General features: G+C 40.3%; 1 protein-coding gene across 3 annotated transcripts; it reads right to left on the bottom strand.

The window, feature by feature from the left end:
• Nucleotides 1-225: 225 nt before the first annotated feature.
• rbm6 (RNA binding motif protein 6) lies at nucleotides 226-23,084 on the bottom strand. 3 transcript variants are annotated; one of them, XM_015958927.3, is made up of 23 exons: nucleotides 22,947-23,084; nucleotides 22,387-22,449; nucleotides 16,803-18,318; nucleotides 16,620-16,709; nucleotides 16,448-16,514; nucleotides 15,566-15,639; nucleotides 10,254-10,328; nucleotides 4,798-5,068; nucleotides 4,539-4,705; nucleotides 4,340-4,440; nucleotides 4,177-4,246; nucleotides 3,329-3,416; nucleotides 3,188-3,246; nucleotides 2,994-3,117; nucleotides 2,781-2,878; nucleotides 1,859-2,200; nucleotides 1,640-1,789; nucleotides 1,496-1,561; nucleotides 1,183-1,410; nucleotides 890-964; nucleotides 717-817; nucleotides 577-628; nucleotides 226-491 (listed from the first exon to the last, which is right to left on the bottom strand). In XM_015958927.3, exons 2-23 carry the CDS (start codon nucleotides 22,431-22,433, stop codon nucleotides 399-401), a joined length of 3,954 nt encoding a protein of 1,317 aa, XP_015814413.3. In that variant the 5' UTR covers nucleotides 22,434-22,449; nucleotides 22,947-23,084; the 3' UTR covers nucleotides 226-398. The 3 variants fall into 3 exon arrangements, with proteins under 3 accessions (XP_015814413.3, XP_015814414.3, XP_015814412.3); XM_015958928.3 differs by having other exon boundaries at nucleotides 226-488; nucleotides 4,798-5,071; XM_015958926.3 differs by having other exon boundaries at nucleotides 4,798-5,071.
• Nucleotides 23,085-23,968: the final 884 nt, after the last annotated feature.

Genomic DNA, 23,968 nt, shown 5'->3' on the forward strand with positions numbered 1-23,968 from the left:
AAACCACAGCTATTCTACTAGTGCATGTCTAAAAGGATGTATTTAACAGGAAGGGTTTTGCCGTCATGGATTCATATTAGCACCAAACAGATGTTATACTGCCACCTAGTGCTCAGTCAACCACATAGCAAAACAAAAAGATATAAAGAAATAATCCGATTTGCCCTTTTGTACCCATTAGAATTTAAACTGTTTCAGTTAAAAACAAAATGCATGAGACCAGACTCAATTTGATTTTTTTTTAAAAAGGGAAAAATGTTTCACAACTGTACATACAGGCCACAAAAACATGTTTATACACAATACACTAAAGACAATGCAGCCAAAATGGAATCCTCATGCAAAAGGTGGTCGGCCAGGCGTGGCAAACATCAAAATGAAGACATGTCCAGATGAGATCACTCAAGTTCCTTGAACCGTGCAAACATGGCTTTGCGAACTGCTTGTTTGTAGGTGGTGTGGTCCCAAACAACCGGCTCCTTCTTTTGCTGCTGAAGGGGGAAGAATAAAAAGTTCTTGAAGATGAATTTGAAGTGTAAAGTGCTCCGTATGAGATAAAAGACGGATCAGATTTACCTGAACAGGTTCAGCCCCCAGTCCAGGCCGCTCGCTGACTTGGTTTGTTTCCCTGAAAACAAACCAAACCAAAAAGAATCTCATATTTGTGCAGGATTTTAATTTCACTTTCTTTTCCATCTCATTCCCTCTGAGCTTACCCAGAGCTTCCAGCCCGAGTGTTTGAACGTTTGTGAGAGTGATGGTGATAGTGTTTTCTTTTTTTCTTTTCGGGAGATCCAGAAGGTTCTTTAGAGTGTAGCTATTAAAGAAGAAAAAAAAAACTTTTAGTATCAAAAAACAATATTTGGTACCATTCGGAACATTCACTCACTTTTTTTTCCTGGTTCTCCAGGGCCTCCAGCTCCTTCTTTGACCTCTTGATCTTTAGGTGGATCTCCATATTTTGCTTTTTAAATGAAAATAAATAAATGAAAACATTACAGATTAGATCTAGAAATAATGTATTTTGATCCCTCTGATATTTAAATTACCTGCAAACTTGAAAGGTGTGAAAAAGGTGACAGCTAAATTATCACGGTTAATTGCTGGACTACTTTAACAAACTACTGTTAAGAGCAAAATGTTATTCTGTATGTGCTTTAAATACGAGCTGAGCTGTTGTACCTTATGCAGGTCTGAAAGCTGCTGGTGGCGGATCAGAGCATCCTTGTTGGGGAACTGTCTCCTGCACAGCAAACAGGCCATCTTCTTCCAGTCTGTCAGTTTGTCCCCCTTCTCCTCGGGCTGGCTCTTCTGACTGGTCTTAGCAGCTTCCTCTCTATCTTCTTCCACCTCTTCATCACTTCCAGCTCCATAGTCTGACGCCAGGAGACCCAAAGAGCCCATCGGACGCTGATGTAAAAAGCAGAAATGGCTAAAATAAGTAGCAAAAAAAAAAAAAAAAAAACCTCCAGGTTATATTAGGATGAACAATTACCTTTGATTTTTCTTCTTTCTTTGCAGGAGTGAGGGGCGTCTTAAAAAGTTCATCACCACCTGAAATCTTCAACCAAAGGACCAAAAATGTCACATTGACGTTCTTTTTAGAGGTGTTTAGGAATGTTTAGGATAAGTTTCTAACCTTCCTCTCAAATATAGCAAAAGCAGCATCAGCTGACTTGGACTGTTTCTTTTCACCCTCCATTTCTGTCCTCAGGACGGGAGACGGAGCACGCACGCTGTCCTTTTGACGATTCTGGATCTTCGCCCAGCGCTCCATGTCTTTCATAATCTGCGACCAGCCACAGCATTCAATTGTTTGCTATTTATGTTTTTTGTATTACAAGAGATAAAGAAATACCTTGACAGCAGCGATACTTCTTGGCTTGTCCTCTTTATCCTTTTTAGGAGACTCATCGTCCTCCTTTTTGTCAGGAGCCGCGGTGGAAGCCAATCCAGCTTCTGTGGAGTTTTCAGCTGAAACAGAAACCGGGGCTGCAGCTGTGGACGCCTGAGGTGGCTCTGAGGGCTTCTTCATTTCTAGAGGAGCATCTGCAGCTGGGTTGGACAGAATGGCTTGGTCTTCTGCTGTCATCGTCGTTGCTGGCCGGGTCTCTGCAGAATGCCCTCCTGGAACTGGGATGTAGGTTTTTAACGTGGCATCCCAGTACAAGTACTCCTGGGTTTGGGCGTTGTAGAAATACTAAACGAGGAAATAAAGAGGTAGAAATGAAACATTTTTAAACGAATTAAAGCATTCTGATAGGCGCTATATGAGCGCTAACAAGGAAATAAAATCTTTTGTTTTATTTATTTTATTTTTGTCGCACTTCTCGAAATATACTGGTAGTAAATAAGCCGTGAGGTCACAAGTATAGACGTACATAGATAAGACATTGCATCCCTGCAATACTTTTATTTTGAAAATTACTGATATTTTACACTGATAATAGTGTGCGATTTTCTGTCAAGCACTATGTTAATTGTGGAAATTGACTCATCCCAAAAGCGGCTCGCGGAAAAATAGAACCCAATCCTATCTTTTGCGGCACGATGCAGCGAGCTGCTGCCTGAAATGGTGCACGCCGCGGCCGGTTTGGATCAACCACATAAACTATAATGGATTCTATTCAAAGCTGCAACGTTCCGCTGCCGGGGTCAGAGGGTCAGGCAAACCTGCACAACTACAAAATTAGAAATTATAGCCAAGCCAGAAAACATAAAGTCATTTATAATAACTGAACTGTGGCACGGTGGGACTAAATGTTAAGTGGGCCTCTCACCCTTGAGTTTGGGTCGTAGTACAGCGTCGTCTCCGGATCGTAGAAGAAACCAGATGTTGAATCAAACAAATAGTTGGATGTGTCGGGAACCTCAGAGCCTGGAGCAAATGTGACAAATACACTTGGTTTATAAATAAATAGAAAAATTATCCCCGAGATAAATATTCAGCAGTAATTGAATAAAATAGAGCTAAACCTTTTGCGTTTTCTTACCACAAACATAAAGCTGTGATCCATCTGTGGAGGTAGTTGTTGTCCCTGCGGCGTCTGGTGACACATGAAGTCCTTCAGTCGAATATACCGGAGCTACAGCAGCAGTTTTTCCAAAGTCTACACCCTGTGTGGAGATAAAACATCAGTTACACAACTGGTTTTAGGTGGAGGTGGTGTTGTTGTTCACAACCAACCTGGCTCAGGCTGGGGTCTGACGGGAGGGCAGGAGGAAGACAGCCAGTCACTAAATCACCTGGTGGCAAAAGACGCAACAACATTTAGCTTGATGTCTTCTGCTCTGCTTTAGCAACAGCATGTGGGTTCTAAACACTTACCTGGCATTGCTCCTACCGCTCCAGGAGGGGCCCCAGCATGAGGCAGCGGAGGTGGCAAATAGTGCAGCGGTTGTGGGTACAGCTGCATCTGCAATAACATAAAACGTTTCAGTTCACCTACAGGATTTAGATGTCTCGCCTTTCGTTTGGAGAGCAAATACTACATTTATGAAAAACACCATTGTTTACATTTGTTGGACCAAGATGGAGCAGGAAACCGTTTTAAAGCCCAGCTCACAGAAACCTCAAAGGTCATAAAAGGCAGGGAGACATCCTTCTGTGCGAGCTCAGTAGGATAAAACCCAGACTTTTACACAGCAACATAAGGATTAATGGATGCTGGACTGTATAATTAAAAACTATATAAATCAATAATTGTTATTGATCTCACTTGAATGATGGGGAGACATCTCATAGATGAACTAATCTCCAAACATCCCCTCATCTTTTGTGCCGGTTCCCCCTTAACTGGCATTTGATTTGATTTTCTTGAACATACCTTTGACTTTATTATTGCTCTCGTAGTTTTGATTAACAAAATAAAATCTAATTAGATGTGACTATTTCAGAAATCTGTAGGTCCAAAATGGTTGGAGATAAAAGTAAACTAAACAAAAAGTTTTCACTATGACCCAAAGTTTGTGAAGGGGACAAATTCATTCACATTTGCATACGACATCATCAGGCTGCCATATTGGAGAGAATTTTTTTTATAGATACTCCTATTTATTTTTACATGTTATTTAGAAATGTTCACTGTTTTATATTTATAGTTTGTTAAACTCAGCAATGATGCTTGTCGCAACTCAGCGACTTTAGCACTTAAAGGGTAAATGTGAACCTCTTACCACAATCATGCCAGCCTCAGACGGAATTCCAGGAGGTAAAGCACCTTGTTTATCAAAATCTCTTCTTATACTAAAAAACAACAACAAAAAAGAAACAAATCCATAATAAGCTACTGATCAAGATTTGTTTAACACAGTTGATATAAAAAAGTCAGTCATTTACTTGGGGTTCTTTAGTGGTCTTGCTACTTCCGCGTGAACCCTGACCCCATCGATGTACAAGGGTTTGGGTTTAGTGAGGAGCTCAACCAGACGCGTCACTTGCTAGAAAAAAAACACAAATGCAGAGCAGGCAATTATAAACTGGAGGTAAAAATTAAATGAGTCAACAGCAAACTGGGTTAGGAGACTCCTGAAAGTACCTCGTGTGAGTCCATGTCAACAAAGCAGAAGGACTTTCCGTACTTCCCCGCATGTGGCTTTCCTTTCACCAGTCGAACATTTCTCTCATCCAGGTAAGCAAATGGATCCAAAGCTTTCAGGATAGTCTCCACTGTGGTGGTGACCTTCACATTCTTTATGATCATGGCTGGAGAGCGCCAGGAGAATAAACAATGGGTAAAACATGTAAATAAGGAGCATTCTGGTTTTTGAAAACAAAACAACCTTAGTTTGACATACTTTTGCTTTCTGAAAATACAGATTTAAGCCTGTGATGAGGGTCATGGCTGTTCAGAGATTCAGCCTGTTGCTCAAGTTCTTCTTGTTCCTGGAGCTGTTGATCTACTTGCTGTTGCCACGCCTCTGGGGTCAGGTCGGAGCTGCGCTGCCATGGAGTGTGGGACTGCTGTTCTGCGGGGTGTCTGTGGGTGGACCCATTCAGTTCTTCAAAGGGTTCATCAGATCTGGGCAACTGGGAATCCAGAGGTTCAGGTACTTTGTGATCAGATTCCTGCTTCAAACGGACGACAACAGAGTTATTTTAGTTCCACAAACCATGACAGGGAATACCAAATTATAACCAGTAATTTTTACAAGGGATGTTTGATTAAGGCATTTTTGTCAAAATCCCAATACGTAAGTGCTGCTCGATTCATCAAACTTTAACCTGATCTGGGTTTTGAACAATTATGAAAGCAAAAAGAGCCGACTTGCTCCTCCCTCTCAGTTCACTCTCACGTTGCCCGTGAGCGCACCTCCCACACAGCGTTGCCAACTTAGCAGCTTTGCTGCAACTTCCAACAACTTTTCAGACCCCTTCATGACTTCCTACAAAATGATTTCTGTTGCCCTAAGCTACCTTCTGTATAACTTTGTTGTTGATATTTCCTGCAGGTTAACAAAACACCCAGCCTGCACTCCGCAGGCAGTGGATCTCATTGTCTCACAAAAACTGGATACAGCGAGCCATGTCTGAAGTGAATATTAATTTTATTAGGGCTGCAAAGTTTCATGAAATGAGTGTTGGTCATACATTTGACCGCTCTCACACCACACCTCCAATTTTTCAACACCACACTGCTGTAACCCTAACCTTCCCCAACGGCACCGCAGTGAAAGTTCACTAAAACATGGACATTTATGTCTCTTTATAGCAATGGAAAGTACATTGAATTGCCTCTGTGTATGAAATGTGCTATATAATTAAACTGCCTAGCCTTTATTTATTTATTTTTACAAATTTCTGCACTGTTATCATTTGTTATGTGTATTTGTTATCAACGTTAATGAAAGAACGCGTAAAATAATCGAGATCTCAATTTCAGCCCCAAAAAAAAAAAAATCATGATTATCATTTTTGCCATAATCGAGCAGCCCCGTGATCTAACTCTCAATTCCCTTCTTTCCACTGGACGTGAAAGCGCCGCAAAATGTACTACATAGCAATTAGCCGTCGTTCTAGCGGACGAGTTCCTTACCACCGGCAGCCAAGTCTGACATTTTGGACATGTCTCAGAAGCAACGGGACACTATCGTTATGATTGAAGTGAATTTTGACACGCTATGCTTCCAAAAAACGTCAAACTCTGCAGTTTAGACCAGACCAGACTGGAAGTCAAATACAAAATCAGTGTAAAACATCTGGAATCTGTCTCAATTAAAGTCATGTGCAACTTCTGTAACCGATGTAAACAGAACAGAAAGTAAACCACGGGTCTTTTTGGAGACATGCCGCTGCCTGTCTCCTTGCTTTTCATTGTATGGACTTCTGAAATCACACATGGTGTTGCAGTTCTCCTGTGATTTTGTGACCTCACTCGATCGGCTGTGTGGAACGCTTCCGCTACCGGGTAAAACTCCGCTATTACATCACATGCCGCTTTCGCATCTGGTGGAGAAAAGGGGTCAAATTATGGCTGCTCGATTATGGCAAAAATAATAATCACGATTATTGTGTCTGAAATTGAGATCTCGATTATTTAAGACGATCTTTCAATTAATGTTGACTTTGTTTTTATTCTGTCAAAAAATTGCTCATGGCACAATCAGGACAAAAATAAATAAGAAACAAGATGATCACTAAAATAACTCCTGATTCCCAGTATAAAAAGACCAATATACTTATAGCTCATAGTTTATGACCCGAGGGCTATAGACCTTGGTTTAACTCATTTAAGTCTAACCAGTACAGACCCAAAAACCAAAATCTTGCAAATACTGACAGCAAGAATTATACAGTTGCATTTATAACAAAAAAATGCAAATTAACTGATGTTCACAAAATTTTGCATAATATGTATTTAGTCATGTCAAGGTTCTGTAGGAGAGTGCACTAGCACCGTGTCCTCAGAGAGATTAGTTATTATTTATCAGCGTGAGGAACTTATTTCTATCTATTTCTACCTTATTTACAAACTATTTATTTACAGGTCCACCAGTTAATGTAATAATTGTCCCAACCAGAGCTGCACCCCCCACCCCCCAACCCGGTGTTGTGCCAAAAAGCGACTGGCTACCAAAAAATGATTAACCACTGCGGGATCGCGCACGGTTAGGGTAATTGTATTTCTAGACAAAATTAAAAGGGATTTCTCCTTAAAACTCGGCATATCTAGCAATATGGACATTGAGAAAGCAGAGATAACCTCGTCCGGTACTTAAACAGATGTTTATCGCGGATATTAGTTTTTTCCAGTTCGGAAGTTGTTTTAAGTGTTGCTATTTGTCTTAAACGTTCACAATGTGCATATATGAATCCTTTTTGCAATATTTGCGATTGAAAGATGCTTTGTGGTAAGAACCGGCTTTCTTTATGTTACAGCCTTGATACAAAAAATAAATAAACATTGTAAAATGGCACCCTGTATTGAATGTAAAGTCAAACGTTGTATAAATGGAATTAAACAATTCTCCAGCAATTTGATTTTTTCCCCCTTCCTTTCTTTAGTCCATTTGACATGGAGCCACAGTTAACTAGTTTGGGGTACATTTTTACTTGAAAAATAATATTTAAACTGATCAAGCTTTGGCTTTAGGTTTTCACAGCATCTGTCTACATTCCTTCGTGGGGGGTTTTAGTTGCTTGCAGCTCAAGGCTACCAGGGCATCAGATTCAGATAACAAGAATTTGTTTGGGTCAGGCTGAGATAATTTTCCTCTCTGCATTCAGTCTTTAAACTGATCATTTCCAGTCCTTCAGTGAAGCCAATTTTGGGTTTTTAAACCTGTCCATACCGTCCGGTGACTCTCTCCGAGATGACATCCATTTTGCGCACTAATACCGGTATCGCAGCTAGAACATTGTCCAGCTTACGATTCACCTCGAGTAACGTCCCAGTCTGAGAAGTCTCCACACGGACGGTGCTTTCCGTGGGTGCAGGTCGCCCTCCAATCGCTCCAGTCTTCCCAAATTTCCAGAAAACCAGATATCCTCCCACTCCAATCAGGAGAAATCCAGCGATCATCAGACCAAATATCCACACGTCTTCGACATCCTCAATGGACAACTGGCAGAGGCATATGATCTTCCACCTTCCAGGAATCCAACATATATCCCAACGGGTGCGTCCCCTGTGGACATGTGGTAGCCCCCTGCTACGTTCTCATTGTTGAAAAAATCTTATCAATCGCATTGAATGATCAGTATATCAAATCCATGGTTAGTAAAAATAGTTTGTTTTTTTTTAAGAAATGCAGAGAAGCGCTCTGTGGGCAGACAGCACAAAGAGCCTTGGAAAAAAAAAGATAAGGGAGCGAAAGAGGGAAGCGTCTGTACTCCTCGAGTGCCTGAAGAAGAATGTGACAGGTGACCAGGACACTGTAATCAATTTTTGGCAAGGGAAATGATCATTGCCATTTTTGGGGTGTTTATGAATGTGGGAGAGACCCAGCATCCTGTGATGGGACTAATAACATCAAGAGATAGTAAACAAAGTAATATTTGGGTCAATTTAACCCTTTACAGGTGACCAGGACACTGTAATCAATTTTTGGCAAGGGAAATTATCTTTTTTTGCCATTTTGGGGGTGTTTATGATGATACAGTAGACAGTATGAGTACAGTAACATCAACAGATAATACATAAAACCCTTATTTGGTCAATTTTATCCTCCATGAAAAACTGAGCGATTCAATCACTTTTTGGCAAGTAAAATGCCATTTTTGTTGTCTAATTAAATTATCAATAAAGAATTTCAAGATATTTTTAGGCCTTTCTTACAGGTAAACAGGAGGGTATAGTCACTATTTGGCAAGTGACAATCTTAATTTGATGTGCTGAAGTGCTTTTATCTTGTTACTTTTAAATAGAGCAAAGTAATGTATAGATAGTAACCTAAACAGTGTCATTGTAAAGCCAAAGCTTGATCAGTTTAAATATTATTTTTCAAGTAAAAATGTGCCCCAAACTAGTTAACTGTGGCTCCATGTCAAGTGGACTAAAGAAAGGAAGGGGAAAAAAAATCAAATTGCTGGAGAATTGTTTAATTCCATTTATACAACGTTTGACTTTACATTCAATACAGGGTGCCATTTTACAATGTTTATTTATTTTTTGTATCAAGGCTGTAACATAAAGAAAGCCAGTTCTTACCACAAAGCATCTTTCAATCGCAAATATTACAAAAAGGATTCATATATGCTCATTGTGAACGTTTAAGACAAATAGCAACACTTAAAACAACTTCCGAACTGGAAAAAAACTAATATCCGCGATAAACATCTGTTTAAGTACCGGACGAGGTTATCTCTGCTTTCTCAATGTCCATACTGCTAGATATGCTGAGTTTTAAGGCGAAATTCCGGGGAATTTCGTCTAGAACTGCAATTACCCTAACCGTGCGCGATCCCGCTGTGGTTAATCATTTTTTGGCAGCCACTCGCTTTTTGGCACAACACCGGTCTCACAGCAATCAGGGGCAAGCTGCATGTGTGTTTAGCGCGCCGCACACGCACATTTAGCTGTTTTTAGCGACTCAGGGGTCCGCAGATACGGTGTGTGGCACTCAATCTGGTTAATCCAATAGGGAGCCGACTCTGAGAGCCGTTTCTTTAGCGACTGACACATCACTACATCATTCCCTTTCCTAATGTCCTGAAGAACGGTCCGGAGCGCAGGCGGAGTGTTTAGCTAACCTGCAGGGTATGTTAACGACAGTTATCCAGTAAGTAGCTAAGGGTTACCAGAGATGTTTCTGAGGTGTTCGCTAGGTACTTTTAAGATTTAATAAGTCAAGAAGGGGGTCTGAAAAGCTGTTAGAAAGAGCGACAAAGTCGCAAAGTTGGCAACACTGTGGAGGAGCGCTTCATTTGCAACTCAGGGCAGCGCAAGTGGGAGGAGCAAATAATCGGCTTGTTTTGTTTTTATAATCGTTCAAAACTCAGATCGTAATTGGGATTAACATTCGATTAATTGAGCAGCCCTAGGTCAAACTATAAACATTATCGGTGCAAATTATTACAAATACTGCAACTGAAGTTAGGCCAGTAGTACTAAGCAAACAAAAACATCTTTAGTGAGAGAAGTAACTGAGGAGTTTGATGTAAAAGTTGTCATTAGGAGGAAAAAACAATACAGATAATTTCCGATATTTCGTTTTAACCGGTTGTTTTAACCCCTATATCACCCAGTTATAGTTTAAAAGTAGTGATGTGCAATTTTTAAATAAAAAGAATCATTTTCTGGCATCACACTCACATGAACATCTCTTTTACACTCATCTGGCTGCACATACTTCATGGAAGCTGTTCTAGTGCCAAGCTTCAGGGAACCCTGAAAAAAAAAAAAAAAAGACAACAAAAAGCACCGGTTAGCAGTGTTCCCCCTCAGTGACCCCGTTAGAATAATACCACTCACATCATCAACCATGCACTAAGGCGGGTTTATCCCTCCTCCTAACGCCCGGTACTCAAGATAGTGTTCAAACTCCGCGTCAGAGACGAAGATTGGCTCTTTGCCTCCACTCTAAAATGGTTTCAGGGAAGTTGCTGGTTTTTTTGGGCAAAGGTATGTTTTTTAGTTCAACTGGAAATTATTGCTTTGAACAATCAAATAACCGTCTGGTTTTTTCTGTGTCAGGCGACTGTGAAAACTTCCCGCTAGCTAAAGACCGAAGGTGCTTTTTTGTGAAGCCAAGAACAAAAGAAAAAAAGAGCGAATCCTGAACCGAAAAGCTAAACTAGAAAGAGAGAAAAAGTTGTTTTTGTGAGTTAATTTATTTTCTGCTATCAGTTCAAAAGCTTTTAGACTAACTGCAGTGTTAGAAAGACTTTAATCTAGATTTGAATCTTGAAAATAAAAAAGTATCAACTTAATAAAGCCACAGATTTGCATTCTTAACATATTGAGTATAATCCAAACAGCCCCATTGTGAATATCCACTTGACCGCATTTATGCAAAAAATAAAATAAAATAAATAAATAAAAACCTAAAAAACAATAGGGAACCCAAGTCTCCTCCCTTTCCGGTCGGCTCATGGGTCCCTGGAAGAACAAATAAATGAATGAAATTCAATGGGGCTAAAAGAGTTATTTTCTAATCTCTTCCCTTTCTACCTGAATCACACAAATGTTGTACTTCAATTTAAATGAAAAGTAATGATGTGTGTTTCGACCACACCAGTCACGTACTTTGAGATTTATCAGTTTGTAAAAGTTCATAATTAGCATGACTACAAATCTGATGTGTGCACATTGCATATACATGACGTCACCACAGAATCTCCTCTGCCCTAGCGTAGCTGCTACTTACCACAAAGCCAGATTTATGGTGGCTCTTTCCTCCTGAACGAAGGATTTGGAGTATGCTAAACGTACAGCCATTTTTCCTCTGCTTTTCTCCATTTCTGGTTCAATGACGTCAATTTGGTGATGCACATTTGTAGTTCTGGACTTATTTTCATTGAAAACCTAAAATAACGTTTCCCCTCGTTCGAAGATAAGCACTTTCATGGCATCAGAATGCGTCTTTAAAATTCATGGACATGATATGTGAAATCCTTTGCGCATAACAAACAAGATTAGAAAAGAGCGTTTTTAGCTCCATTGACTTGCATTCATTTTTTCATTCTTTTAGGGACCTGTGAACCAGAAGTAGATAGGCGTGACTTTGGCTCCCTATAGCTCTGTATTTGCTGGTAGTTGTATTTTACATCCATAAGCTGTATGTCTAATAGTAGTTTAATATTTCTTCAAAAAACAATTGTTTAATAAAAATTAGACAATTACCGTACTTTCCGGACTATCAGCCGCTACTGTTTTCCCACGCTTTGAACCATGGGGCTTATAATGAGGTGCGGTTTTACTGAAGATTTTCCTTCACCTGCCAGGGGCGCTTTAGCAGAAAGTGAAACAGGTGGAAGTCAAAAGTGGAAATCGAAGAAAATGCTCATTTTAATTTAGCACATGCAAGCAGCCGGCATGACGAAGAATTGGCTGCATGGTGGCGCAGTGGTTAGCACTGTTGCCTCGCAGCACGAAGGTCGCAGGTTCGAAACTCGGCTGCGGCCTTTCTGCGTGGAGTTGCGTGTTCTCCCCATGCGTGCGTGGGTTTCCTCCGGGTACTCCGGTTTCCCCCACAGATCACAACATGCCCTATAGGTTATAAATTGTAAGTCGCTTTGGATAAAAGCGTCCGCTAAATAAATAAACATAAACATAATTGATTTCAAATCCATACCTCCTCATCATGGTAACTACACATATGAGTTCATATGTTGCCGCATTTAAGTTGAAGGCCATTGTTCTGGCAGTAAAGGAGGGGAACAGTGCTGCCACACGTAAGCTTGGCACGAAGAAGAGGACTTTAATGGCTTTAGTGCGCAAGAGGAAGATGAGAGCGAATTACTTCTTCTAGTAGGCAAGTGTGTTTTATTTACTAACCAGGCATGTTTTGTTTGCAGTTTTTATTTTCTTATCATCCAGGGCTTATTAATGCTGTGTCAGCACTGTTCTTTTCTTCTAAACATGCATGCAAATTACCGGTAATAACGTGTCAGTTCTGTTTTTATTTTATAACCATCCAGAAATATGAATGGTATCAGTGCTCACCCGTGTTTAAAATTAGTTTTGTTGAATTAAAACAACGACAAACCTCCGTGTAGCGTCTTTCTGTCTAATTATGTTATGGCCATACATGCACTGTACGCCGGAGACCTGCATGTGGCTGCTGCACTGCGGCTTGTATTCGAGTGAGGCGTGTGTGTAAAAACCCTTTTTTTTTTGTTGGTGCGGCTTATATTGAGGTGCGCTCTAGTCCGGAAATTACAGTATCATCTCTCTACAGCCATTAAGCATATTAAACTGCCTTTATGTATGAAATATGCTACATAAATAAAGCTGCCTTGGTTTGACATGAATAAAAATAATAAAATAAATAAATTAGAGCCAATAAAACAATCCTGTAGCTTTCATGATGACTTACGTCAAGCCAAAGAAGAGACTCATGTAAAAACGGCCAACAAAGGCTGAAGTATAAACCACAATCCCCAACCAAAGCTAGACAGCCACAACATTCATGCTAACTCCGTTTCCAGGAGGCTCATTAGCTGAAAAAACTGTCCATTTAAAAAAGGTGTAAACTTCGTTAAAGGTCTCATTCACTCATTTTTTCTATAAATCTGCTGTGATCTCTGTATGAATAAATGCTCCGAGTTGATTTCTGCGTAAAAAAAGCTCAGCCACTCCCATTTGAGGGGGGCAGAAATTTTTCAGAGGAGCTGGCAGGATAATGGGTCTTAATAATATACCAAATGTGCAAACGTCTTGCCTCTGCTTTGTTGACGATAGCGCGACTCTTCCACTGCCATTGTTCATGCTTATTCCTTGGGTAACAAATGCAACCTTGAGGTGATAGCTCCACATACAACACAAGCCGTAACAAGTTCCACAACGTTGATGTTGCTAATGCTATCAGTTGGCGTCTACTAGCAACCACAGTTGCAAGCCAAGGTGGGCAAGGCCATGAATACCAATATCCTCGGAAACGTAGAAGAGTCTGTCTTTTCTGACAAACATTTTTCTCTCCATTTCTTTTTTGCAGCTAATGCGGATAATGTGGGCTGAAGAATGATTTCACGTTCAACATGCGTATGCAACTGAGCATTGCCAATCACATTCCAAAAAGAACGCGTATTGCATGGTTTCTCAGTGAACAAGACCTTTAAAGCTTCAGCAAGAAATCCAAAAAAGGCTCTAAAGAAAATCCCCCAAATGCTGAATTCAAGAAAGAATTAAAAACAATGAAAAGGTCCTCAACACCATAAAGACCTTCTGTGTATAAATTAATTGTTGTGATGTTTCAGGCCACTGCAGCTTTACAATTCAATGAAGTATTGCTGAAAAGATTTGCATAGATCAGAAAAAATATCCAAAGAATGAAGACAAAAAGTCCAGTGAAGTACTTTGCTGAAGAACACTGACGAGTCTTGTCAAAATAAAAGCCCCAGTAGCACTCAATGTCAAGAAATTCAACAGCTAACCAAATGAGCAAAGTGTACCAAAGAGTGAATCCTTGGTATCAGCCCTGTCAACTACATGAAGACATTTGATTGAAAGTCAAAACAACCAATTTCACTAAATTCAAAGAAAGAAAATTATGCAAAGGTTAACCAAATACACACTTTTTTTGTTACTTTTAAATCAAGGTTTTGCTAATAATCCAACTGGATGGTCAAAATCATTAAAAGCAAACAAAAGACTGCTCAATTTTCTGCAAACTCTGATACTATCCAGATGGGTTTACCAACCTAAACACCAAAGTTAACAACGTTTGCCTTTTGCTTACTTTAGTTCCATCTCATCTGAGAAAGAATTCCTAGTGATGACAGAAACAGTTGACCAAACAGAACCAGCTCAGCACCATATGTCCATGTGCTTGCACACAGCAGGCTAGTGTCACGGTTTCAGCGATGTGATACCAGCACTGCAGGTTTGAGAAGTGCATTGCTTGCAATGCCACCACAATCACCCCTCCCGCTCACATATGCTACAAATCAAATCAATAGTACCAAGGGGTCTAACTAAACCACCACCACAACCACCCTCCCCTCCAAAATTCCAATCTTTCATTTAACAGGGACATTGCAATCCAACATAGTACAAACTAGTTGCAGCTGATGTGACACACTGGAGTGTAAAGCTAGTGCTACTTTTAACTCTTGTCCCTGGTTGGGTTTTTCTAGTGAGCTTTGGTACTCTATAGATGACACTGAAAACCCAAGAAAACGCATTAGGTTCAGCTTCAGCTGTGCTGTTTGAAAGAGGATTTGGGTGTCAGTAGTTGACAGTTAAGAGTTTTGCTTTCAAAAGTGATCATTTGAAACCCTGATGACTATTTTATGCAGGGTTTCAGTCAGAGCACTACCTTGATCTTCGAAATGAAGTCCGTCTAGTTTAACAGGAATGCTGCAAAAAACCGCTTTTAAATTCTGCTTAAACATTGATGAGTAGAGTTCAAATCAGCAGTGGCATAAACACGGGAAAACTTCGAAAAAGACACTGCGAGCCAACCGCCACTTCATTATTTTGTTATGAAAACTCATTATCAATGATTTTACTTCATTATTGAAGAAAATGTATACTCAGTCAATGGTAATGCCTCTGATCTATAGAGTGAACTTTGACTTTTTTTTCTTTCCTTTTCTTTTAAATTAAAATAAGGAAAACAATTGTTTTGCTAAATCCTCTCGTTTAGTGCTTTCAAAAAATATAAACTGCAACCAATATCACAATAAGCCATTGCTCTCGATTTGTGCAAAATTCAAATGGATGTTTTGAAGAAATCCAAGGTGGTTTGGTTTATAAATACCTAAAACTGGTAATTACGAAGGAATAGGATCAATTGTAAAAAAAAAAAAAAAATTCAACATCTGACGTTTTAAAAGTTAATTAATTGGTTTGGTTAAACCCATTCCCGACTTCTTTCCCAACCCAAGCTACTGAGTGCCCTCTCAACCCCTCGAAATCCTGATGGGAGAGACGGCCTCCTTAGAGTGACGAGGATGGGCCACCTTGTTGGACTCCATGAAGTGGACTGCATCATCGAGGTCTAAAAACTCCACATAGGCCATATCGTAGCTGTAACCTGGGGACAGCATTTGAAATACAGATGGGTTTTTGTTAGTCAATACCAAAAATGACAGAAACCTTATATATAAAAAATAAAAATAAAACATTCGTAAAAACACCTAGATCAATGCGAGCAATCTTTTGAGCAACACATACCTTTCAGGAGAACATTGTGTTTCTCTATTTTACTAGTTTTAAAAATGAGAGGCAACGTATCAAACTTTGCCACAAGAGAAAAGCTTTGACTGCCAAACCAAGTCTTAGTCTTCGTATATCCCAGATCATTGGCAGTAAACCTTTGTGTGGCTGGCACCACAGACACCTCGTTTTATTTCAAATCAAAGAAAGTACCTGTGATGCTTTTTTTGACATATTTAGGAAAAAAGATAGCCTTTGGAGACATACTCTTGCGTTCAGCAAAGAAAACAGAAGACTTTTGCCAAACCGCAGGATGAACAAAGCGTTATTGAGGCAGCTGCCATTTCCTGTTTTACAACTTTTCCATAATGCCCAAAAAGGACAAATTCATAGATCTGATCTTCTGTGACCAACACTAGATATCACCTCGAAAGTTGTACTGAACCCTCATAATGCTGCCATCCATGACCTCATATTCAGACATTGTAAATGATGGAAGAATGCAAGCCCCTCCCTTCATTTTCACTGAACAAGTTCACACACAAACACACACCATCACCAACAAAAGCAACCAAGAATGTAAAAACCAAAACGGCGAAGATACGTATGTCATTATAGCGAAATGTCGAGGGACCTGTTAGCGATCGAGTGCCCCAAACGTACCCACAAAGAACCCTAATTCGTACCTGGGAAATTTTGGACTTTCATCCCCTGCATTGGCACACCATCACGAACTGCAAAGGAACTGAGAATCTACAAGAGATCAAATAATTCCAAGTCAGTTACGTCACAGCAACGACCAGAACCTGCAAGAATGATCTCTAATAAAAAAACATATCTTCTGTTCTCTTTCATTACCTGCTCCAACATGGTAGTCTTTGGGATACCAGATACGGATATAGTGTTTGAAGCTTTGTTCTTCAATGATGAATTTCTGTAATCTTGATCCTTGCAGAGAAAAGTTAGAAGACATAAACCATAACCATGCAAATGCATTTGTTGTAGATTTACTAGGAATTAAAAAATATAACATACACATACCTGGGAACCAGAATCTGCGAATTTGGGAGGTGTGATTGGTTTAGAATCCTTGAGGAGTGTTTCTGGTGGCTGAAGATCTTTCTGTTTGTATTCAAATATCCTCCCAGACTCTGTTCTGTAATCTATGTCCCTGTAATCCTGATCTTTTGCCTGTAATGTACTGCTTCTTTGGAAATTATGCCCATCTCCAAGATCTTCCCTTGAAGGTACTTGATCAAGTTGGACATCTTTCATATTTTGAAAGGGATTATCTGGGTCCTGTACACCAAGTGGAGGCTCATTCTGTCTTTGATGATAAGAGAATCTTTCATCACAATTTGGTCTATTCGGAACAAACTTTGGATCCCGATCCTCCAGCCATGGCTTACTTTCTCTATCCAAAGAATCAGTTAAGGGACTCACTTTTGGGAGCAGGTCCTGTGGACCCTTATTGCCAACTGGCGGAATACCCATAGCAAGAAAACGATCACTATGGGTGAAACTATCATCTTTCCCAGGAAAAGATGGCTTATCTATGTCAGAAAATGTAGGAGGATTGCTTTTATTTGAACCATCACTAAAACCTACTGGGAATTTTGATTCAGTTTCACTTCCCATCCTTTTATAGGATTCTTTTTGTCGGTTCTTCCATTCTTCAGCAAGAGTCATCTCCTCACCGCATCGGTAATCCATAACAGGACTACCACTTGAATCTGGATACTCATCCTTATTTGCACTGTCTCCTGAACCCATAAACTCTGAACTCTGAGGACCACCAACTTCTGAGGGCATGTCTAATCTTTCCCTGTCTACTGAAGGAACATCACTCCTTCCATATCTTAAAGGAGACCGATCTCTATCCTTTAATTCCACTGGTGGTGGTCCAGGTTGACTTCTAAAATCCATATCAGAATCAAATTGACCTCTTGGAATTAAAGGTGGCCCGCCTCTTCCATCAATGTCTGTCATTCTCCTTTCATGTGGCGGTCTGTTCATATCATAGCACTCAGCATCGAGTGGATGCCTGTCGTGAATGTCTCGAAATCCATCATTGGGCTCCATTCTGTTCATGGGAAAGCCTTTTCTTTCATCAAAATTAGGTCGGTTGAACCGTGGCATGTCATGATGAAATGATTCCCTATCTCTCATGTCAAAAAATCTGTCATTGGGATGCCATGGAGGCATATCCCTGCCCCCCATGCCTTCTAAATCCCTTCCTGGTCCTGGAAAAGCAGAGGAATCCATCATTCTTTCTCCAATGCAAACTTCAAATTGCCTCCTCTGGCTGAAGTCTGGCTCCTCTCCAGGTCTAAAGAAATCTCTGTTAGGTTCTCTTCCTCGCAGGTCTCGTGAATCCATATCACGCCCCCTCATGGGTGGCCCATCCATCCTCCTCCTGTCCATTGGGTGGAAATCTTGATGCCCTGGGCCCATATGGCCCATGGGACCCAGAGGACCCATGTTCATTCCATCTCTACCTCTGAAACCTGGCATTGGATGATCTCGGCCACCAAACATGCCTCTGTGGTGATCGCCACTGAAATACATAACACTATATTAGACTCATGGTTTAAATGAATGTGTGCACAAAATACATTTTTATTAAAACTGGGGCAGGTTGTCAATCAAGATTACTCTCTCTTGACAATTCACAGCAAATAGAACTAACACTGTGACCGTGGTTACTACCGTACATATAACCTGCGCTTTCCAATCGATGCATAGCGTGATAGACATATTTTTCCTGCAACTTCAGTCTTGTTTCCATTTCCAATTCAGACGCGAATCGGCAGCGAATACGTGCCACACAGCTGATCCCACGAGATCATGAAATTACAGGAGAATTGCAAGATCACATGTGATTTCAGTAATCACATAATTTTTTGGGTCTTATTTTGAAAGTTGCTGGATGCTTTACACCGTTTCCATGTTTGATTTCCTGTCTGTCCCAATCTGAACATCCAAGCTCGACACCAACAGCAGTAGCTCAAGAGGTAGAGCGGGTTGGCCATTAATCAAAGGGTTGCTTGATCTAACCCAGCTCCCTGCCTCTCTTCTGACAGAGTGCACCAGGGCAGCTGTGATTACGTTGTAGCTCATCACTACCAGTGTGTGAATGTGTGTGTGAGTTAGGGATGTGAATCTTACAACTCATGATTCAATTAAATTGTGATTCTCGCGGTGATGATTTGATTCAGAATCGATTCTCTTAGTAACAAAGCGTGTCATCTAGAGTGTAGACTAGAACGTGTGTATAAATGTGTGTGTGGTATGAAGAAGCAGGGAAAAAGAATACAATGTGTCAGTATATATGAAACACCCTAAACTAATTAACATGTTTTATAACATTCAGTAGCATGTGTTAGGGCTGAACGATTTTAGGAAAAGATTGAATTGCAATTTTTCTAGCAGAAATTGCGATTTCGGTTCAATTCACGATTTTCTGCAAACAAAGGTCCAACATTAACCTGCCAAGCCATCCTGTAGATTAAGTGAAAAGATGGTCTAGATTCTAATCTAGTACAACAAATCATTCACATTAACATTTACCATTTAATCATACAATAAAAACAGTTAAAGATATTAATATTTTCTCCCATTATTATCTTTAATTTATTTTTTTAGTGTGTTTGTGAAGCAACTTGCACTTGTGATTTTTCTCTAGAGAGGTGCTTTATAAAAATTTGTTCTACTCCAAAAATGCATGGAGGAAATCTGTAGGTAGAAAAAGCTTTTAAATGTATTCAATAAAAAATGCACACAGTTTTCCCTGGATTACCAAGGCAGGCTGGCTGCACGTTTTTCGAAGCCGTCTGTTTTTCCTCACTAAAACGTCAGTTCTGTGAGAGAGACGCACGCATTCTGACACCTTAGCTTGTTTGAACTAATGTGTGCCATCACAAACATTCAAACCATTTTTAAAAGAGAAGTTGAGCTTTCAAGTCAACTAAAGTGCGCAACTCCGCACTCGCACTGATGAAGCATTTACCAAGCTTAAGAAATCAGCCTGAACCTGCTCCGATGTGGGAGGAGTCTGTCTGTCTGTCTCTGTCCCGGGCTCACCTACGGTGAGGGTTGGGCATCGAGCATCGACTGGAACCGGTTCCAACTGTTCATTTTTCCCGGAATCGCTCAACGCTTTTTATTTCGATTCCTAGAATGCCGACGGAAGAGGAATCCGTGGCCGATCTCTGTAAAAAATAAACGTGATCTTCAAATTGTGATCAATGCTTTTCAGAGCTGATCACACCAGCTGTCTGGGTGCAGCACCGAGTCCACCCTCACCCCACCAGGCGCACAGCGGTCAGATATAAACAAACGTGTCTGCTGAACTTTTACTCCGTGATGTAAACTTTAACTCCTGCAGCGTAGAGGAAACTTGTTAAAAGACGGCAACATGGTGGATTTAATAGAAGCTTTAAAGAACAAACTCTGGATGGTGTGAGGTGAGTTTGTCTCACTGCAGAAATAAAAACACACGGAGCGTCAGCAGTCTGACATGTGAGCATCAGAAGGCTGAACAATAACCTGTAGAATAATTAAAGTCACCATGCTAGAGCAGCTTATCTGTGGTGGACCACACCAGCTTCTGCCACAATAAATAATAATAATAATAATAAATCACACACAAAGTTGTGAACATTTTAATGTCCTTTCTGAACTATTTCTGTTGAGAGTTTTAATGTTTAAAATCTGTTAGACTGTTACTGACAGCAGCTACTTTTAAGTTTCACTTTCTGTTCTGACTGACTGCTGCTGCAGCATGGAGGTGTAGTTCTCAGTCATCCTGGACATGATCATCCTGAGAGTTTTAGCTGAAAACAGCTGGACGTTTCTGGATATGTTGGAGACATTTAGCCTCTCATCCCAGAGGCTTCTTCCAGACTTTGGTTGTGGTCAGAAACAAACACGCTGGTTGTGCTGCAAGTCTTTTTCTTTTTTTCTCCAAATCATGTTTTAGTCTAAATGAAGGTGATGTTATTGTTCACTGAGTTCAAATTCATGTTGAAGTTAAGATTATTTCATCAAGTAGGACCTGTGGTTAGCTGGCTCATATTAAACATGTCATGTCTTCAAAGAATCGGAATCGGAAAGAGATAGGAACCGGAATCGAAACGAGGAATTGGAATCGTTCAAAATCAAACGATGCCCAACCCTACCTATGGTGTCATTATCGGCTCTAGCAGTGCTGTGTGTGGGAACATAAAACGGGGAAAACCCCGGATGTAAAAAAAAATAATAATAAATTACACTACTGACCCTGGATCAGTCAAAACCACAGCTTTGACGGTCAAGTGATCTTGCTGTTTGAAACCACAATTTCGGTCTAAAAACGATAGATCGTTCAGCCCTAGCATGTATTCACATAAACCAGTAACATTTATCACTTAACACAAAGGATAATGGGCACTAATTCTTCGTAACACGCATCAATCATGCACGGTGCAGTTGGCATGAAACAACACACAAACTAAACAGGATAACACAATTTAAAAATTATAAAACACAATGTCAGTTACCTTTTGACTCACACACAGAATAATAATAAAGGTAAGTCTCAGTCGTATTTCAGCAGATTGCAGCATAGGAACACAAAGCGGTGCAGCACAGCTAGCGCTGGCTCCAGTGATGATGCATTCAGCCAGGGACGCTTGGAATTACAGCAGTTTACAGAAAGGCTTTCGGACAGGATCGATTCAGAATCTTTATGAATTAATTCAGAATCTTTGTAATAACCAATCATGATTAGGACGTGATAATCTGTTTTGTCAGACACCTCTAATGTGAATAGATGAATTATTTATTGTAGCATAAAGCACTTTTGAGTCCTCAGAAAAGTGTTATACAAGTGTAGGTAATTTACAAATATAAATTTAGCAGAGCAACAACGCTATGCTTCAGGGAAGCCTCCAGGACGCACCACTCCACTCTCAGTGGAAACACACTCATTGATTATAATGGAGGCTGTTAGCTGCGTATTACATTTCACTGACGTTATGCGACAAATACGCATCCAGTGGAAAGCCAGGGTGTGGTGAAGCTAAGAGTAGATCATGTGACAGGAGAGAGAAGATGGGCAATAAGTCACAATTTTCCTCGTATAACAATGGACCCTGGCTCTTCAAGTTGCAAATCCATTATTCTTTACTTGTGTTATTCACAAATAAAAAACTAGATATATCTATTATATACCTAGATATCTTCAGTTCCTTATTTAATTTTGACTATTTCCATCCCTTTCAGATCATCGTTTTAACACATGCATGTCAGAGTACAGACTTCAAAAGATGACCTGAAAACTACGACAGATTTTGGAAACAACTGAAGGACAAGAAAACGCTGAAAAAGTTTGCATCAGAAGATTAGGGGAGAAAAAAAAAGAAAAAATCCATTTTGAAAAGAACAAAACACAAAATAAATATGCATTAAATTAAAACTATTACGGGAATCAACCAAAACAGCTGAATAAATATAAAGTAACCAGATTTAAGTAAGCAGGTTTTTCCCCCAAACATAATTACATAAACTGTAGCTAAAGAAAAAAAAATCTTTATTGGATGGACTTTGATTGGAGTATGTGTATTATTAAACAAGACATGCTTACCGAAAAGGAGGTCTTCCCCATGGTCCTCGACCTCGTCCATCCCACATTTTGGTATGAATCCTCCTAGAAATCAAATGTTTTAGCGTTTAGAACGTAGCAGGATGCGGCTCCAAACCATTTTCAAGCTTGTAAACACGGATTTAATTCTAAATGACACGAATCGTCAACATTGTGTACCTAAATACAATTATTTCTGTATTGGAGACAATGAAACATCGATAAAACATTGTGGATTATCTGAAGATAGAATAACGTCACCGAGATTGTTCGCGTAGTCGGCCCACAACTGCGGTAGGCCCTGCTGCGCCACAACGAAAACCTAAGAGTCAAACACGACCACGCTACACAGAAACTCCATTCAACAAATAACTAATGTTTACAATGGTGATGGGTTTTAATTCAAGAAACTCACATTTCCCCGTTAGCATAAAATAAAAAAGGGAATAATCCGTGACGCTAACCATCAGAGCTAATAAACGACAGCAAATGTTTACTAGCAACTTAGCTAAATGTTTCTTTGACTTTAGTGCTATAGCATTGTTTTATAGCAGAGAACGCACCTCGATTGTTTATATACGTCTGTTTTCTATTTAAGACCAATTTTCGGTTAACTTTCCGATGGAGGATGGTGTTTTTTCTTCTACTATCAATGCGGAGAAAGCAGGACTCTTCTTCTTTTGTTGAGTTGACAGCTGGAAAATCCGCTCCATGGCGCGCTCCTGCTCCCTGCAGGACTGGGGTATATCTTCAGCGTCATCACCAACCTTTATTCAAATAGCAACGTCTACATTAACTGATGCCCAGAGTGCTGTACAGACTAGAGGTATAAATACAGTAAAAGTAAAAAATAAAAATAAAAAGTAAAAAAAAAATTAATAAGTGCCACATTAATACACACTGAACAACTGGTTCACAAGGAAAACATAAATTTTGCACGTACACAACTGTACATTACTCCAAGCTTTGTAAAAATGCCAAAGCATAAAAATGTGCCTTTAGTTTTATTTTAAAAATCTCAAGAGTTTGAGCTTGTCTGAACTCAAGTGGTAATACTGGATTCTGTTTCTCTTTCCTCTTTCTATGACAGTACCACAGTTTCCCTGCCCTTTTCTATGGTATGATATGAAACTTTTTGTTTGATTTTCTTAATACATCCATTTATCCTCTTATGATGAATTATATAAATGGAAACCGTGTTAACTCACCTGGACGTGGGTCACCGGGAACCCCCTCTGGAGCCAGGCCTGGAGGTGGGGCACGTTGGCGAGCACCTGGTGGCCGGGCTTTCACCCATGGAGCCCGGCCGGTCACAGCCCAAAGAGGAAACGTGGGTCCCCCTTCCCATGGACTCACCACTCGTGGGTGGGGCCAAAGGGGTCGGGTGCAGTGTGTGAAGGGTCGTAGTCGAAGGCGGGGACCTTGGCGGTCTGATCCTCGGCTACAGAAGCTGGCTCTTGGCACATGGAATGTCACCTCTCTGGTGGGGAAGGAGCCTGAGTTGGTGTGTGAGGTTGAGAGGTTCAGACTAGATATAGTCGGACTCACCTCAACGCATGGCTCTGGCTCTGGAACCAGTTTCTTT

The sequence above is a fragment of the Nothobranchius furzeri genome, chromosome 3 (assembly GCF_043380555.1).
Source record: "Nothobranchius furzeri strain GRZ-AD chromosome 3, NfurGRZ-RIMD1, whole genome shotgun sequence".
Taxonomy (NCBI): Eukaryota; Metazoa; Chordata; class Actinopteri; order Cyprinodontiformes; family Nothobranchiidae; genus Nothobranchius; species Nothobranchius furzeri.